Source organism: Prionailurus viverrinus, chromosome A1 (assembly GCF_022837055.1).
Source record: "Prionailurus viverrinus isolate Anna chromosome A1, UM_Priviv_1.0, whole genome shotgun sequence".
Classification (NCBI taxonomy): Eukaryota; Metazoa; Chordata; class Mammalia; order Carnivora; family Felidae; genus Prionailurus; species Prionailurus viverrinus.
In genome coordinates, this window is record NC_062561.1 from 4,308,140 (window position 1) to 4,327,563 (window position 19,424).

A 19,424-nucleotide genomic window follows, 5' to 3' on the forward strand; every position below is an offset into this window, starting at 1 on the left:
TAGAAATTCCTCCAGATCCTATGAATAGGCTGGACATGTGTTCTAGCTGTGGGAATTTTAAATCTTGCCGTTTGCATCATCTTTGGTCATTTAGTGAGAAGCAGAAGAGGGTGTTAGCGGATGCCATTTTCAGCTCAAGTCTATAATTAAATTCTTAACTTTGATGGTAGGAAAAACCCACTGAAGAATTTCTCTCCTATTAGTAACAGGCAGTGATACAATATGCAAGGATGCAAAGCAGACGGGTTCAGGATGAAGGCAGACGTGGCCTGAATCCCACTTTCCTTGTTTACCAGTTGCTGGATCTTGGCACATGGCTGGTTGATTGTCCTTCCCTTTCTACCTTCATAATCAAGCCCGAAAAGCATGAGTTCAAGTCCTCTCTGTCCTGAGTCTACCTGTGCAGTGCCCAAGCACTCAGACGAACCCAGTGCAGTCAACTACAAGTACTTTGGAAACCATAATTACTCCATGTGCATTTTCAAGTGGCAACCATTCAAAAGAACTACATGTATAACTCTTCTAAAGACTGTTTCAAACTAAAATAAGTTTGCTTTTAATTAAGTCTCTAATTGAACCAATTAGAGATCAATGCAAGGGGAAAAGTTCAACAGGAGACTGGTTGGATTAAGGAAATGCCCATACTTTGCATTTAACAACGCTAGGCTCTAGTTTTTATTAGCTCATTGAGTAGATTTCCGTATGTTCAAAAATCTGCCAAACAGGCTAAAAGCCAGAATAATTAAAACAAATTATTTATTCCCAGTTCCATCCATTTAAGCTTTTCCAGAAGTTATTACAGAAGTGAATACTGAAAGCAGAAACGAGAGTTCATAGCTGTAACAATTTACAGCAAAGTTCATCTCTACAATGGCCTTGATTTAAAAGGTCCAAGGTGCTTCCATCACTTAGAATCCATGAGGAAAGTTTCGAAGTCCGGATCCAAGTCAGAAACAAGGGCACTTACAAAGTCATCAATGGAAGGACATTTCTGAAGCATACCTGCAAACAAAGAAAAGATCAGCCAGCACACCCACCTGCAGACAGTAAAGAGGAACAAAGACACTCTACACTAGGGGAACATTCTGGCTTTTTGAAATGAGAGCTTGGCTCTATGACCTATGTGAACATTACAAAAAGTCATAAGTAAAAAAAAATTCATGGTCAGTATGTGGGTCCTGAAGCTATTTATGATTTTAATATATTTTTACGATCTAATCAGCAGTTAGAATAGAGATTTAGGACCAAATAGGTTTCCTCAGAGTTTAAAAAACATTTTTTTTAACATTATTTATTTTTGAGAGACAGAGAGTGGCAGAGCATGAGCAGGGGAGGGGGAGAGAGAGAGACACACACACAGAATCCGAAGGAGGCTCCAGGCTCTGAGCTGTTTGTTAGCACAGAGCCCGATGTGGGGGCCCAAACTCACGAACTGCGAGACCATCATCTGAGCCGAAGTCGGACACTCAACCGACTGAGCCACCCAGGCGCCCCTCCCAAGAGTTTTTATATTGCAGATATTACTATATACTTAGAGTGATGTTAGAAGACTGAATTGTTAGTTATCTTTGAGTGCATTGGTTCAGAACTTGAGACGTTTATTTGCTTATCAAGTTTTACTGTCAGGTTCTATACACTTTAAAATCAATCAAGTGTAACTCTTTTGTAGAAATCTCATATCAGAGTCAAGTTATTGGCTTCCCTCCAGATTTTCCTATTTTGGAGAACTCCTAGATTTGCAACTTTCTAATTGTATAATGAGGAATCACTTAAAATATCTGGTACTCAGATTTCGTCATTTAACATTTGAGGTGGCTATAAATATAAAACAAGAAGATGTAATAGAAAACAAGGAGGCATCGTGTCTAGCATGTCTTAACAATTCGGTAAAAAGCTAAATTTATCACCACTCTTCACTCTCAAAGAGGCCAAGATTCAAGCAATCAACGTTGTTGTTTTGACCATTATTCTTGGCAGATAATTCTTGGCTAACTCAAGGGTTGAGCAGGGCTCTATACACTGGCCTTTAATTTGGGGGTGGATCCCATAAAACTCATTCCAAAACAGAGACATTAAAAGATTGACAGAGTCCTCTATTATCATCTCAGTCTTTAATGCAATTCAATTAAGATGTCTTGAGTATTTACTGTGTGTAAAGGATGAGGCCAGGTCACGAGCATTCAAAGACAAGCAGGCTAAGTCACAATATAACTAACTGTGAAAGCTAAAATTATGAAGGGTGTAGAAGAAAATACCTTTGTGACTTTGAGGTAGGCAAAGGTTTCTTAGACAAGAAAGTAACAATAACCATAGAAGAAAAAAAACGATATGCTAGATCTCATCAAAAACAACAACAACAACAACAACAACAAAACAACAAGAAACTTCTGTTTTTTAAAAGAAACCATTAAGGAAATGAATAGGTAAATGACAGAATAGGGGAAAACACTCAACATAATATATATCTCATAATGGATTGGTATCCAGAATATATAAAGGACTCCTTCAACTTATAGAAAGTATTTTTAAAAGGCACCTGGGTGGCTCAGTCAGTTGGGTGTCTATTGATTTCGGCTTAGGTCATGATCTCCTGGTTCATGATATGGGGCCCCATGTCAGACTCATGGTGACAGCAGGGAGCCTGCTTAGGACTCTCTCTCTCCACTCTCTCTACCTCTCCCCTGACTCGTGGGCACTCTCTCTCTCTCAAAGAAATAAACATTTAGGGGTGGCTGGGTGGCTCCGTCGGTTAAAATTCCTCCAGATTCTCCTATTTTGGAGAACTCCTAAATAGAGCTTTGCCTCAGGCCATGATCTTGCAATTCATGGGTTTGAGCCCCACATCAGACTCTCTACTGTCAGTGCAAAGCCCACTTCGAATCCTCTGTCTCCCCCTTTCTTTGTCCCTCCCCTCCCATGCGCACATGCGCTCTCTCACAAATAAAAAATAAACATTAAATAAACAACCATTCTTAAAAAAAAATTTTAAAAGGGACAACAGGTTTGAGTAGACCTTTCACAAAAGAAGACAAGCAAATAAACACAACAGGCACTGAGAAGACACGTCATCATTGTCATCTGGGGAAAGAAAACTAAGGAACACAACCACCAGAATGGCTAAAATTCCAAAGACCAAACGTTGGCAAGGCTGTGGGCCAGCCTGCATTGTCACATATCAGTGATGGAGGGGTGAAGTGGTACAACCACTTTAGAAAAAGATCTGGAGGTTTCTTCTAAGATTCGCACACACGTACCCCACGACCCAGCCATTTCCTCCCAGGTATTTACCCGAGGGAAATGAAGGCATGCCAACAAAAAAGGATTTTACAACCCCCAACTAGAAACGACACAAGTTTCCATCGATAGGACATGGATAAACAAACACGGTATATTTGGAAAGTGGAATACCACTGAGCAACAAGAACAACAACCCACTGATGAGTGAAACAACAACATGGCTGAATGTCAAAAGCCTTCCACAAAGGAGTGCATCCTGTTGGATTTTATTCACAGGAAGTTCAAAGGTGGGCCAAAGGAGTCTCTGGTGAAAAAACATCAGAAGAGCTGTTGCTTATGGGCGTGGAGAGGACAACTGACTGAGAAGGGACACAAGCCAGCTCTCTGGTGTGATGGTCATGTTCTATAGATGGGCAGTGATTGGCGTTATTATGCGTATATATGCCTCAGAATTCATTAAACGGTACATTAAAGATGTATGCATTTCACTGTCTATAAATATTACCTAAAAAAAAGAAATAGTCATATAATAGTGTCTAGGGCAAAATGTACTGCTGTCTGACACTTGCTTTGAAAAATTATATATATTATATACACATGATGGCTTGAGGGGTGGATAGAGGAATGGATGGTTGGATGTGTGACAAAGACAATAAAATGTTCATTGTAGAATCTAAGTGGCAAGTGCGTGAGTGTTTACTGTTCTTTTCACTCAACTTTTCTGAATGTCTGAAAAGTTTCAACACAAAACGTTTGGGGAAAAAGTCAACTGTGGGTGTTAACAGCATGCAAAGTGCAGTTGGTGAGAGAAGAGAGGAGGAAGATGAATTCTGATGGAGAGATTCAGATGGCTTTGTGGAGGGATGGGATCTGAGTGGAAACTTGAAGGACAGGGAAGGGTCAGGGTCAAATTAGGCCCTTCTAGGTGGAGAGGACGATGTAGGAAGGCACGAAGGTGGGAAAAGGAAAAGAATGTATACTGACCACTAAGTGGTCTGCTGGGGTCTTGGAGGAAGGGTGGAGGCTCCGGGAGACATGTTTTATGAAGACTCTAGGGCTTGGAACGACAGTGACCAGGATGAGAAGGTAACTGGGCCAGAATGTGAGAGGAAAGCCAACAGCTTGTCACATTTAGGTGCCGGGCTGGGGGGCGGGGGAGCCATCAGGCCTCAGTCGGCTGTGAGAACAGAGAGTTTGGGGGGCGGGTCCGGGACGGGACACATGGCCATGGTCATTCCCATCAGGGGGAGCGGCCGCGTGGGAAATGCCCAAGGACTGGCTTGCGTGGCGGACATAAAAACAGTCGTGCCAAACACATACTCGTAAGCCACGGACTAGACCTGCAGTAGTTAAGAAAATAAGAATGTTGTAATGCTTTCAACTGCAGATCAAAATATTCTCATCCTCATCCAAGTTCAATTCTACTATCTTCACCCAGGAAATATCTGAGAAATAAGGAGAAGCTACTGAGGGGGAAGTTCACTGCTTTGTCTTTATTTACAAAACTAAAGTTCAAAACATAGTTTTCCTTTCCCAGTCAAATAATCTCTACGGGGGAAAGAAGGCCTTTCCTCTGACCCAAGGATGGAAATGGTTGAGTCTTTGATGGTTGCTAAAGTAGCCCATTTCACATTAGATCTTTAGATGTAGGTTATTGCTTAAGTAGAAGCAATCTGATTAATAAATCAGGTTTCGGGCACTTCCTACGCGCCAAGTTTCTTAATGCAGAGAACAGCTGTAGGGAAAACATCTAAACGTGGCTCTCAATCAAACGTGTTAACCTATTACACCCTTTTCTTCCCTCTAGTATGTGAAACATTCTATAATTAAATGACTGGTCATTTATAATTAAATGCCTGGGCCTGTCAGAAGGTAAAACCCAGTTATTCAGAGCCAAAGTATTCAGTTAAGCATAGCCTCCTGTCCCTTTGAAGTGGTTCACTTGAACTCGACAAACTGCCAATATAAATATGACCTTGCTCTGTCCTTCGCGGGACATAGACCTAGCTAGCCCATGTCCTTCTCCAGTCTCTCATCCTCCACCGTGCCTGCGTCTCAAGGAATGGCAATTCTAGCAACAGCAAAACAAAAACACACACGCTCATGGCATTTTTAAATAAAATCTGGTCAGAAGTGGTTTGGTCATTTTTGTATGTCATGTGACTGCTAGAGACGAAGGTCCCCAGAAGAGGAAATCAGGACTCACTGGGATAAAGAATAGTCCTGAGGCAAGAATTCTCTTGGCATATCGTGATGGTATCCTTGCTTTAATTAGATTTAAATGTTTGGCAAGTGTCGACATGAACTAGCTTCTACACAGAGAATTAAAAGAAAAATGCGACGTTTGCAGGCAGTTCCTTAAATAAGAAAAATTGAAATTAGCTTTCATATGTGTGTATGGTCCAGAAAGTTCCAGGAACTCTTTGATTTTTTAAAAAGCTGACAAAGACGTCCCCCTTGTCTTCAAGTCGTAATCTTAAAGGGTGATGATTAGACCCGCGGTCTCTTGGGAGCCCCTGGGAGCCAGGTTGGAGCTGTTCAGTCCCGGAGTGGAATTTCCAAACGTGTTTCACCGTGGAAGTTACCTAAACTGGGGGCGGTGGGGTGGGGGGGGGGGGAGAGGGACAGACGGATTTTGCCAAAAGAAGACTGAAACCTCACAACTAAAAAGAGGGAAGTGTTGACAGCCATGTGAGAAAGACAAAGTTGCGTTAGGACAGACTCCGCACATATCAGTTCATAAAAAGGCAAAGAGGGAGTTGACTTTCATCTGTCCTAGAGGAAGAGACAATACATAATGAGTAGTTGAAGAATGATGATTTAATTTATTTTTCTCATTTTACCTGAGGGGCAAATGGGCTAATAAAAGTCGGTGCAAGCCAGGACATTTTCGTCTCGACCGCTCCGCTCCAACTAGCGTGTTTCATAACCTTGCAATTATTCTGGGCCCGACTAAGATAAATTATGATATATCAAAAGGATTCCAAGACGGACTCTTGAGGCACTGGGGGTTTCCAAATTGCACTCTGTGCTATTCTTTCCAGTGCCTGTTGGCATAGAGCTGGGAATAAGTGAGGGTGAGGACAGCAGGCATGAGGACCTGACCCCACACACGGCTGGTCGAGAAGGGGTTCATCAGAAAACAAAGCGCTGATAGCAGGTATCTGCCGATCATTTACTATGGGCCAGGCACCTCGCTAAGAGCATCAACTCATCGGAACCTTAAAGCACATCTGTGAGGAACCTACCTTGCTAATAAAGCAGAGCAAAGAGAGATCACACGATTCTTACTTTTTTGTCGTTGTTGTTGTTGAACCCCGGAAGCCTGGTGCCAGAGCCCACGCTCTCGGAGCGCGGGGACATACTGTCTCGTGCCCTGGAGTTTTGTAAAACAACACATTCTCAAAAGGTCCACATTTAAATACCGGCATCCCGGATACGACAAAACCCGTATGTGTGGGGACATTCTGGACGGGTGGGGGGAGTCTGATAGCTGCCTGATGCCACCGCGGCTATACGGACCCAACCTATTAACCGTCCCCTCGCTGCCTGGAAGACGGAGCCAAAATGTCCATTGTCTTTTGGGCAACTCGGTTTTGGCGCCACAGTTTACCCTTTGCAAATGGTCACAGCTACTTAACTCTCCGTGGCGGTGGAGTGCAGAGGACCCTGGGAGCAGGCTCTACTGAAAAGGCCAGCACGGGGAACGCGGCTTTGCCCGGCCGTGACCGGGACCCGAAGCTCGGCCGTGCTTGGCCGCTGCTGCTGCAGTTCGAGGCGTGACACTGGCAGAAGGAAGTGCCTAGGAGCGCTGCGCTTAAGGACGTCTTCTGGGTGGCCTCCAAGTATCTGTGGTAACTCCTTGCAAACAGAAGCCCTTACGTGTTTAAGGGGCTCCCAGCTCTGCATATTTCTACGCTTTTACCGAGAACAAATTCTGTCAGTTCCAAGATGAGTTCAGTGCGTGTACAAAACTGCCAGTTTACGCCCTGTTAGTTTGTAATGTAGAATACATAATCTAACCAGGCCATTATTTAAATATCAACATATTCTTGGCAGGAACTCTTTAACCTCTTGAGTGCCCATCCGGATGTCCAAGTAATACAATTGTTTGGAAAAAATGACAGGGCAACTGGTTGCCATGTCGATTATGCCTCTAAGACAACCTGGCAAAGAGGGAATCTTGTTATGGTGCCCTTTACTAAGTGCCCCAGGAACACGGGAAATGACTGGGGCACTTGAAACCACTGTATATATACATGGAGCTCCCAACACGGGGCTCGATCCCATGACCCTGAGATCACGCCCTGAGGCGAAATAGAGAGCCAGATGCTTAAATGACTGAGCCACCCAGGCACCCCCGGAATTATTCTGAACCTTGGAAGGGAAGAGTTAACGCCTCCTCTTTGGGTCTATTCCACATCCTGCTTCACACCAACCAAGGGTGCCCAAATAAAGCTGTGGCTGAGTATGACCAAAGTTTAGTGAACGCAAAGCAGGGTGACTGAAGTAACTATAAATAAAATCTTTGTAGGGGCGGCTGGGTGGCTCAGTCAGTTGGGCGTCCGACTTCGGCTCAGGTCGCGATCTCGCGGTTCTTGAGTCCGAGCCCCGCGTCGGGCTCTGTGCTGACGGCTCAGAGCGTGGAGCCTGTTTCCGATTCTGTGTCTCCCTCTCTCTCTGCCTCTTCCCCACTCATGCTCTGTCTCTCTCAGAAATAAACACTAAAAAAAAAAAAAAAAATCTTTGTGAAGTTTTTTTCTTTCAGTCATTCACTTATTCACTCACTGTGTATCTGAGTGCCTAAAGTCAACTGAAGGCAGGCAAAAAGATCACACAGTTACTTACTAGGAAGGTATAGTATATACACTATGTACAAAAATGACTAAGAATCTGTTTTCTAGGAATATAAAACGGCATAGTTCTCAGACAAACATCATGGGTATTACCTGGGAACCTGCTAGAAATACAAATGTTTGGTCTCAACCCCAGACCTACTGAATCGGGAACCGGGAGGGAGCTTGGCAGGCAGTGATTCTGATGAAGTGTGAGTGCCGCGGCCCAGATGGACATGTGGAAGCTGAGGAAAGTGGAAAATGCGATCGGGTTTCTCTCCGTTGGCAACTCTAACTCGCACAGTACGGGGCAAGGGAGATGTATTCCTATTCTATTCAGCTAGCCTAGAAAAAAATATTTGTTTCTCAAGTGACATGGGAAACAAAAGCAGGATTGGCTTGGGACACCGTTCAAAGTTATGATTGCCAGGCCTCAAGAGAGAGGACACAGCTGGCTGGACAGGCCCCTGAAAGGATCCAGTGGACTTGGCATGAAAACAGTCTGAAAATCTGGGGGCGGAGGAGGCGGGAAGGAAGCCGAGGGGAGCCGTGGCGCAGTGGGAGGGGGGTGCACCGGACTGGCCTGGCTGAGAGGGGTCCCAGACGGGAGGCGAGCTTCGGAGGCGGGAGGCAGGGTTTTTGTTTTAGGAAAGGAAGCAGAGTGTACTTTGATCCCTAGCAACTCCCTGGGAGACAGCGCTTGGTGTTTCTCGATGACTGACTCTCTGGTGAGGACGGCTCAGAACACATCTCAGAGGCTTCCTTCACGTAGCGATTCTGACCGTTCGGAGCTTGAGAACTGCAATCAGTTCTGTCCTTGAGAACTGTCCTCCGTGGACAGGAGCCCAGAGGGCCCAGCAGGGGCGCCTTCTCCAGGGAAAAGACAGGGAGGTCTATACAGGAGCCCGTGGTTGGCAGGAATGTCGCGAATTCTGTGAAAATGGGGTCCTCCTAGGGTGACTCAGAGAAGGGGGGAGGCGGGGGGAGCTGGATGTTGGTGAGGTCGACTCCCCATAGACTTGACAAGCTCCCTCCTTGAAGGGGTTCGGAAAGGACAGCCCGGCCTGGATGTTCCACGCCCCACGGCAGGGAGCAGGCGTCCTACTCAAGACGGAAAGTCTGTGCAAACATTTACAAAAAATTAAATGCTCTGAATACCTGTGTGCTAGAGACACTAGGCACACGGATACGAGTGGGACATGATTTCTGTTCTTGACAAGTTCATTATCTGGGGAGAAAACCACGGAGATACGTAATAGTGAACGTAGAACAAAAGTGTATATAAGGTACAGACAGAGTCAGCGCAAAGGCGGGAGTGATTGAGTCACGAGCTCATTGTGGCGAAAGCCCCCTGGGACCATGTCGTTCCTTCTCCCGAGACCCCGGACACTGCACTTTCTGAGCTCTGCTGTGACTTCCCCCTTCGATTCTGTGGCCACCTGCACAGTATTCCAAAAACTTCTGCTTTGGTAAGCCAGGGTGGGTTCTATTTTTTCAAGAAGATTCCTACTTGATAAGAAGATCAGTTCACAAGTTATTAAAAGGAATTTAGGGACGCCTGGGGGACACTGATATTTTTGTTTGATTAAGGACCAACTTTCCAGACCCAGGGCTTGGACTAGAGGCAGGGTTGTTTGGGTTTTTGTTTTTGGTTTTTTTTGCACATTTAAATAAGTCTGTCTTTCCTCAGATTCAGAAAGCCTGAGTGATACACAGCAAGCTTTATGTCGGATTTCCTCTCTCCAAGTTCACTGGGGAGGAAAGGAGAGTCTTCCTGGCCAAAGAGGAGAGACAAGCGTCCCACTGTCTCACAGTCCTGGCCAGGTGTGCTGGGAGGCGTAAAGGGGGTCTAAGAAGTAGGTAGGATTGTCTCAGGAGTGTTTGGGTCCTCCTGAAGCGGGTTCTCTCCCTGTACAATCAAGGGAAAAAAATCGCCTTTACGTTTGTGGGTTTCAAAGGTGCAACGAAAGTTCAAGGATTGGCTGTTGTCCGAGGCTGGCCAGGAGAGATGAGGCCTGGGTGGTCCATATTCGGGGGCCAGGTGGAGGTAAGCCCGACACCTATCGGACTGGCCACGTGTTCAGAGCCCAAGATAGCCAGGGAAAAAGAACTCCTCAGTTCTTTGAAAATCAAAGCTAAAAGGCAATCATATTCTGACCTTTCAGACACTGGTATTTGGCTTAAATGATATCAGTCAAGTTTACAGTTAGGGCCTACAGGTACCATTTATTTAGGGGTCAGGCTGGTGGACCAAGACAAGCCGTAGGCCCCCAAAAGGGAATGTGCTGGGGAACCCCTCCTGGGAACACAGCCCACTCTGTAAAAACCAGCCAGGTAACTACCATGTGGTCTGATAAACAACCTCGCGGGCAATGTGCAGGTGCAGGTGAGGATTCTAGGCTGAATGGACCATTATCTGGCTTGGCATAGCGTTCTATAACTTAACATTTCAGGGTAATTCTCTTCTTCTGACTATACCAAGGTTCTCCTTTGCAGGATGCCCAGGGGAGACAGAGAGGAAAGATAAATTCTTCCTTTTGTAAACAAAGCTTCAGAAGCCTCTAAACAAGGTACTATATTCTGATGGTTAAAGCGAGGGTTTGGTGAGCGACCACCTGAATTAACCAACGGGGTAAGGGACCTTAGACCAGTCCCTTAACTTTCCATACCTCGTTTCTGCTCACAGCAATCGGAAGTAAAGGTAAAATGTTAGAGTGGAATATAATGTTTGAAAATCATAAACCTGACAGAATGTCACCTTCTTTGCTAGACTGTTGCAAGAATTAAATAAGATAGTGCGTTTCCGACAGAAAATGCTCCGTAATTGGTAACAATAACAACCAGATCCAAAGGTTTATAAAGACCTACTTCCCAGTTCAGTGAATTGAAGAATGAGGTAGGTTGCTTACTTATTTATTTGCACAAGGTGAATCCAAAACATTGGTCTGTGATTAAGAATTTAGGATAAGCTCATCAAACTCACAGTCCCAAGCGAGTTACCCAACTTGGTCTACTTTTTTCTACTTTTTGCCGTATCTGCTTTTTAGGAGATAACTGTTTCTCTGCTAAATGAAGAAAACTAAAAAGAGGGAAACAAAAGATGCAACAAAAACCCTTATTAGGAGCTGTGAGAAGAGGTTTGTCAAGAAGAGATCACCGGTGGGGCGCCTGGGTGGCGCAGTCGGTTGAGCGTCCGACTTCAGCCAGGTCACGATCTCGCGGTCCATGAGTTCGAGCCCTGCGTCGGGCTCTGGGCTGATGGCTCGGAGCCTGGAGCCTGTTTCCGATTCTGTGTCTCCCTCTCTCTCTGCCCCTCCCCCGTTCATGCTCTGTCTCTCTCTGTCCCAAAAATAAATAAACGTTGAAAAAAAAATTTTTTTAATAAAAAAAAAAAAAAAAAAAAAAAAAAAGAAGAGATCACCGGTAGGGGTGCCTGGGTGGTTCAGTTGGTTAAGAAGAGATCACCGGGATGATGGGAAAGTTCTGGAAATGGACAGGGGTGATGGTTACAGGATCGGGAATATAGGACATTGTGAATGCCCACTGAAATGCATATTTAAAATGGTAAATTTTATATGGTATATACTTTACCCTAATTTAAAAAACAGTTGAGGACGAGGGCCCAACGTACTAAGATAGAGCCTTTGATTCCCCCAGACGGTCAGGTGGCCCTGCCACCTCGGGGCTCTGTTGGCAAACACAACAATAACCGGGACGTGCCGACAGGCAGCTGAGCCCTCCAGATCTGAGAACGAGGGAAAAGGCCGGTCTGCGTCTGTTCTAAAAAAAACCCATCGTAACAGTAAATGGCCGTCTTTCGTGAAATCGTCACATGTGCCAAACGCAGCTCTGTCTGATGAGGAATTACAGTACAAAGGCTGGCCTGGCAGTTTGAAAAGCCCGAAGTGAATTTTATGAGATCAGAACTCTAATTCCAGATCTGGCTCTCCCAAGCCTGGGGCAACCGCACTGCTCACCTTGTGCACTTTGAAGTTTTTCTCTGCTACAAGGCTGTGGTTACCCACACCTTTCTCTAAAGGTGGATTCCCACTATCTCCGATCAGTTCCTGGGAAAATCAGAACATCAGCCAGAAAGTGAAATTCCTTTCTTCCTTTGAACTGAGAAAACCCGATGCCCCCCCCCCCACCCCCACCCCCAGCTCGGTTAATATCTGTCTCTGGTCAAACGGGAGGTTCTGTCTACGGGGCCGCTGACTGGACGGGTGCAGAGGGTCTGAGCTTCCTGCTGGACAGACGCCGATCCAGCCGGAGCCCCACATCCGCGCTGTGTTTACAAACTGGTTTCTTTTCACTTTATCGTCAGATGGAATAATTCCATTTGCAATTACGCTTCTGGGTCACAAAACATTTTGCCTTTTGAAGCTCCACGTCTTCCTTAAACAAACACACCCACATATTAAACGTACACACACCCTCTTCAAAAATCAGTGCGTTTACAAAAGGGAGGTCTTAGCCTTGAGAACGCAGGTGCTCTCTTCTCTTCCAGCTCTTTCTTCCAAAAAGCTCTCAGCTATTTCAGAGGCCACGTTGAGTAAACAGCCAAACAAGCCAGAGATTAGGGATTCTGTTTCCTTGGCTCTCATTCAGGCTTGCCATTTACCTCTATTACTGCAACTATGTCATAATCCTGGAGCCACTAAATTCTAAGTCTGCTTCCAGGACATGCTTCCCTCCTTTATCCCTGTTACGCTGTGCAAGGAGACAGGGTTGCTGCCAACGAGTGTGTGGTGAAGCGCCAAAACCTGCTGGGCGTTCTCACTCGACAAAACTTATTTGGCTACGCGCAAGCCAGTTGATATCTCACCGACTCTGGTTAGCACACGTCACCTTTCGCCACTGTCCCTGGGGGGGGATCTCACTCTGAGACCTCAACGGTACCTTCCTTGAGCATCAGTGTATTTGTGCCCAACATTACAAAAGAACGAACGGGAAAACACAGTGGAAGAGGCACACAACCACTTCTCAAGCCGAAGCTTCCTGGTAGGACCTGAAAAATCAGTGGAAGAGACTACCGGTCCTTCCGAGACCCGTCCGTCCGGGTGCCTGAACCGGAGTCGCACCCCCACCAGGTGCTACGCTGTGACCTTGGGCAGTAAACTTGGGGAGCACCACAGGACTGCTCAGTGCGTGAAGCGGGGGCGGGGGGAGACACAGGACAGCGTGCTCAGCACAGCACCTGGCACGTCAAAATCTCCCCACCGATGTTTCTAGCAAGTAGTTACGGGTATAGTTACGGCTATCGCTCTCATTCCTGTGGTTGCTGCCACTGCTACTCTCTCCAGTCCACTCAACTCCAACAGTGTAAAAGCAGGAGAAATTAGTCTGAGCTGGTTAATGTCCAACATAAAGCACTACTTATCTTAGGAAAATCAGCATGTGAGGCTCCTGCAGCCTTTTAATGACATTCCTATCCTAACGTGAAAAAGCACGTGCATCAGAAGGAAGACCCAGGGGATGGGGTGCTAGAATTCCAATTATTTTGAGGGTGTGATTTAAGACTTCAAGGATTTTTTTAAAGCTCTTTAAAAATTTTTTCAAGGTTTATTTATTTTTCAGAGAGAGAAAGAGAGAGGGAATGAGAGGGGGAGGGGCAGAGAGAGAGGGAGACACAGAGTCTGCAGCAGGCTCCAGGCTCTGAGCTGTCGGCCCAGAGCCCGACGCGGGGCTCCAACTCACAAACTGTGAGATCGTGACCTGAGCCGACGTCGGACGCTCAACCGACTGAGCCACTAGAATTCCAACTATTTGGAGGGTGTGATTTCAGATTTCAAGAATTTTTTAAAGCTCTGTTTTCTTAAACTGCTTGAAGGGAAAACATAAGTGGAGTTTAGCTGTCCTCCTGACCCTACAGCTTATTCAAACTGAACATACCTTTAGTTGTGCACGGAAAAAGACTGAAAGTGAGACATGTGTTACTTGACATTCCCTACCTTGTATGATGAGGTAGAAAAAGAACTCGATAATCTTATTCAAATATTTGCGATGTGAAGTCTGGGATGAAAAGGGATCGATCATTCCATATTTAAAAAAACAAAAAAAAAAAACAAAAAAACTTTAATGTCAACATAAACCAGTAAGTAAAAGAGAAAATTAGGTTTTGGCTTGATCGTTCCTTGATCTAAGTTTCGTCATTAGTAGTGTTCCATAATCATTAAAAGGAAAAAGCTTCTCTTAGAGATAGTCAAAAACACTCAAGTAAACACTGGAAGATATCTTGTAAAACGATCTTGCAGGAAACGAGCCAATTAAACCAAGAGACATCTTCCTGTCTCTGCGCTCGCTGGCAGCATTTCAAACAAGAGTTGGTTAGCAAATGCCAGTTTCAACTGCCCCCCTAAAACCTGCTCTAAATCTGTGCCGCTGCTATCATTACTTACCTTTTATCGGTATTCTTGCTAGATGGAAACGCAGCAGTGCACCCCGATATCAGTCCCGCCTGAGGTTAACTGAGGCCTCCTAACTTGCTCAGCCCTTGATGCTTGAAGCCTCCGGGTGTCACGCTAAAAATCTAGATCAAGAGCTTTGGGGCAACGACACCTCCTTTGCTAGCCTGTCTTTAGCCCACTGCCAACAGCGCACGTTTGTAACCGCACGTTAAGAACACCATCCATAATGACTATCTTTAAGGAAGCCTTTATAACATTTCCATTAAGCAATCAAAAAGAGCTGAAAGAGTAGTATCTACATTCTTTTTAGAAGGTAGTGCGGTTGATAGCATCTAAAAGTGGAATTGCTGGTGTACTTCCTGGAAGGAGTCTACCACAAGTTATTTACTTGGGAACAAAAAGACGCTCACATCTCAAGTAAAGCCAACCTCCAGAGGCACTGTCTCAGACGGCGACACAAATGGCGGGGGCTCCGTCACATTTACACAGCAAGGAGAGGTTACGTGAACGCAACTCGCCGAAAGTAAAAGGCCACAAAATGTGTATCAAGATCTATACCTTCAAGAGCACAGGGGTGGAGTGTCGTGAGCCGGCAACGGGCCCCTCAAAGGCTCTGAAGACACAACGGCCTGGGTCAAATCCTGACAATGCCATTTAATAGCTTTGCAACACTGAGTTAGTTCCTCAGGGTCTAGGCTTTATGTCCCATATATGCGAAGTGCGGATAACACCATGTATCAAATTAATGTTATGTGGATTACAGACACTGTGTCCGCACCTAACACACTTTCGTTAATGTCACTGTCCCTTGTACTTCTGCAAAACAAATCACCTTCCTGCGTGCTGACTATCTGAAACCATTGAGTAGGAACTTGGGATGCCCAGGGTTTAAGAAGAGGTGCTCGGGGCGCCTGGGTGGCTCAGTCGGTTCAGCGTCCGACTTCGGCTCAGGTCACGATCTTGCGGTCCGTGAGTTCGAGCCCCGCGTCGGGCTCTGGGCTGACGGCTCAGAGCCTGGAGCCTGCTTCCCATTCTGTGTCTCCATCTCTCTCTGCCCCTCCCCCGTTCATGCTCTGTCTCTCTCTGTCTCAAAAATAAATAAAATGTTAAAAAAAAATTTAAAAGAAGAGGTGCTCTCCACCCTGAACGCCAGTGAACACGCAGGGCCATGGTCTTTTGTCTAAGGGGATTCTCCACCCATCCCTTCTATCCAGTTGTCGGATTATCAATACTCACTCGCCCCGTAGGTAGAAGCAAGGAAGTGTATTGAAATGAAAAGTGCCACAGATATATATGCAAGTGAAACCATGGATTGCGAGTAACTTGTTCTGCGAGTGTTCTACCAGACAAGCAAACATTTCTAATAAATTCTAACTTGATACACGAGCGATGTCTTGCAATACAAGTAACACATGACTCCGAACAACACATGATCACAGCGGAGCCAATGGTTCCTCTCTCTCTCTTGCTGTGGGATTGTGGGCAATCACCTCCCACGCTCGGATGTAGGTCTCAGGCGTCGGTGTTTGGCAGAAATCAGTGATTTTTCAGAACGCTTGGAAGGCGCCCACAACTGGCACTAGTCTATTTTTTGTCACTTCAAAGCACCTAGAAACAGTCCTTTGCTTTTCCAGACAAGAGAAAGCTTAGGAATGCTTTGCTTCATTCTAGGTCAAGCGCCTGCAGATACAGACCCTTTCCTCTGCTGCCTTATTGCCAGTTACATTATATACAGTGAATGACAAGAGTTTATGAATACTGCACTGTAGTCAACATCTGTTGGGCACATACAATGGCCCCCATGCAGGAAAAGATTCCATTGGGCCAACAGATAGCGTTGATTCCATTAGTGATAGTGAAAGTCGTCCCACACAATAACCCTCCTGTCTCTTGTCTCCCTTGTACCAACCATGAAGGTCTTCAAACGTAAGTGCGGGTTAACTTATTTTTCTTTACGTTTTGTATTTTTTTTATTATTTTGTATTATATTACAGTATTCTAATCGTTACAACATTTTAATCAACATGAATATCTTTGGGTTGTGGAACGAATCATCTGACTTTCCATTATTTTTTATGGACAAATTCACTTTGATATATAAGTGCTCTGGATTACAAACATGTTTCTGGAATGAATTAAGCTCGCCAACCAAGGTTTTACTGTATGTATGTGTATGTATGTACACACACACACACATACACACACACACAAAGTATACACTGATAGGTTAAAAGTTAACATCCTGAAAAAAGTTAAAATTCTATTTAAAAGTTACTTCCCCAGAGGCTTTTCATCCTCTTTGCTAGCAAAAAATTATGTTGCTGAATTCAGTCACTGGAACACTGACAATAAAATAGGGGGGGGGGAATCCAAGGGTAGGAGATGCTTCTGGGTTAAGTTTTGCAGAAGAAAAGATCTGTCATCTCCTGGTAAAGGCTGACTTCTTTTTATTGGTATAAAGAGATCAATATGCCATGTGGTTTCTATTACCCTACACTGTAAACGTTAGACAAAATGCTCATCAGTTTCTAGTATGATAGTATGCAGTTATCTGCCTGATACGTTAACAAAACACTGTAACCCACAGGAATGACTTATTCCTGGTGCTCCAAAGTCAATTTATTTAGAAAGTAAAAAAAAAAAAAAAAAAGAAAAGAAAAAACCCCCACTCTTTCCATGAAGGCATTCCATTTACAACACCTACATATTTTCTCTTTTGTTTAACTGTTTCACTGGAACGCTGACCTTGTCTTTTTACACGCAAAGAGCATCCGAGTGGCTATTCCAAGGGTGGGTGCCTCTGATCGTTATAAAACGCTCCAGGAATAGACTCGGTATATTTTGCATGAGAGCATCTGGTGAAATCAGGCTGCGGATCCCCAGACGTGCTGCCCATTAATACGACAGGTGTGGAGAGAGCGGAGGGTCAGCATCGTGTCACATTTACTTACGTTTACACCTTCAGCCTATCCCCTCCCGGGCCACCTCACCTGGCTGGCCAGTCGGTGCCCGGTGTGCAGGTAGCCGGCCGGCGGGAGGGTGGGGGGCAGGAGTGGCTGAAGCCCAGGAACCCTGCAGGCCCCCAGCCTTGTGTCCCAGGGTGGGCTGCACAGCCCCAGCGTGGGCGCCTGTCTACAACTCCGCCTCCCAGAGGGCGCCTTCCTGTAAATCTGACGGGATGCTCCAGGGTCTGTAGTTAGCTTACTGGTTTATTTCTGTGTCCCTCAAGTGCCTGCTTAGCAATATTCAGTAAATACTCACTGAGCTTGAGTGAACTAACAGCATCAACAACGAACAACACTTTCCTTCATTCTGTCAGATTGCTTACTGGTCACTACCCTAAGGATATTAAAATAATACATTTTCACGAAAGACTGTACAGGGACAGCTCCTCAGTCTTACGCTACGGAGGTTGGGTGGCTAAAAGCAAAGGGGCCTGGCTGCCAACACACACGAGGTGGCTGTCAGGAGGGAGAGATGTCGGAGGGAGGTGGTGGTGAAGGCCAAGGCCTCTGGGACCCCCTGTTCCCAGGGCGAGTTTTACTTCGAGTCGGCCCTACTTTAATGAAGCCCCAAGAGTTGACTCACCTCGTATAACAAAGCCCGCTACTTACTGCCGTAAATCAAGTTGCGGAATTTATCTCTGACCTCCCACGGCAGTGGAAACACATTCCACTTTAATGCCTGTTTCTTAAATCACTGCTAATTCACCAGACTGACTTGGTCGTGCATTATGAGAATTATAAAGCACAAGGTAGGATCTATGTTCTTCTAACCTTGTAGAACACCGGTTATGCGGTGTAATAAATATACGTAGTGCATAGCGGAAAAGCTCTATGAAGAGCACAGATATGACGAGGAGCCAAATGGATGGCGGTCTCTTAGGAGCCGTGGCTCCCTTCTCCCTCCCGACGAAGGCTCTTTGATCAAAAAAGGATTGAGGCCAGCGAAGCTAGGGTCCCGGTGCGGGTACGGCCGGTGGGGCAGGTGGAAGCCAGAAAGAGTGGCAGGACTGACAAAGCAAACCTGATATCCGGACAGCTGGGCAGACACGGTGACACGAAATCAGAGAGGGAGACGCTGAACAAGCAGGGGATGAAACTTTCACTGCCCGTCTTTCTCTTTTATGTTAGAAAACGGCTTCCGCCAAAATATTTGGGCCCATAAATCCCTTAGAAATAGCTCTGTGATATAAAACTTCGCAGACAAGGCGAATAAAAACCTGTCCCCTTTCTAACAGTCCCCACTTTTTTATGGCACAAGAAATAGTTCACCTTTTCAGCATATTTCAAAATGTATGTATTTGCTCATTTAACGTATCCTTACCGAGTGCCTGTTGCAGGCACTGGAGACATGGCAGGTGCAAACATCAGTCCCTCTCCTCTGACGGGGCTTAGAGTTTATGCGAGAGTGCAGACGGCAAACCGAGAAGTGAAATAATACGTTACACGTTATGTCAGGAAGTAAATACGTGCTATGGAAAGAAAAAAAAAAAGACACAACAAAGCACAGAAAGCAGGTACCGAGAGACAGGGAAGGGCTTCCTGACAGCGAGGGGGAAATAAAGATCTGTATTTTTAAACATCTGAGCAACCCATGCAAATCCATCTGGTTTACTTCAAACAGCATAGTTTTGCCTGGCATGCCGGTAGTTTTAAATCGTCTTACCTTCCGATATTTCATATATCTGAGGGCTTTCCTCACAAGCCACAAATGGAAAACACACTCTGGGGTGGGCACTCGTCGGCCACAGCGCACGTCTTGCGAGCACGTCCTGGCATTTCTTTACCCTGAGCCCCTACACGCCCAGGGGACACGGGCGTCAGCTAAGTCAGGCAGCACCTGGCACGTGTGAATCTCTCCCTTGAAAATCCCACTTAATTAGAAACAGAGAAAGCAAAGAGGCACATTTACAACAACGACGACGACGATGACAACTCAGGAG

General features: G+C 45.6%; 1 protein-coding gene and 1 long non-coding RNA gene across 5 annotated transcripts in view; one reads left to right on the top strand and one right to left on the bottom strand.

Annotated features, from left to right (window-relative positions):
- Positions 1-734: 734 nt before the first annotated feature.
- Positions 735-19,424, bottom strand: part of MIPEP (mitochondrial intermediate peptidase) — a 159,742-nt gene continuing 141,052 nt past the window's right edge. For 2 of the 4 annotated variants that reach the window (XM_047868804.1, XM_047868685.1), the window contains one exon: positions 735-1,002. In XM_047868804.1, coding sequence (XP_047724760.1) covers positions 964-1,002 — 39 coding nt within the window. In that variant the 3' untranslated portion in view covers positions 735-963. Of the gene's footprint in view, positions 1,003-2,949; positions 6,013-6,528; positions 6,614-19,424 lie in introns of those variants that run through there. The other 2 variants (XM_047868678.1, XM_047868744.1) reach the window with 2 other exon arrangements.
- Positions 10,445-11,302, top strand: LOC125171970 (uncharacterized). Its single transcript, XR_007154529.1, has 3 exons — positions 10,445-10,642; positions 10,843-10,968; positions 11,120-11,302. It is a non-coding gene; the product is annotated as an uncharacterized LOC125171970 (long non-coding RNA).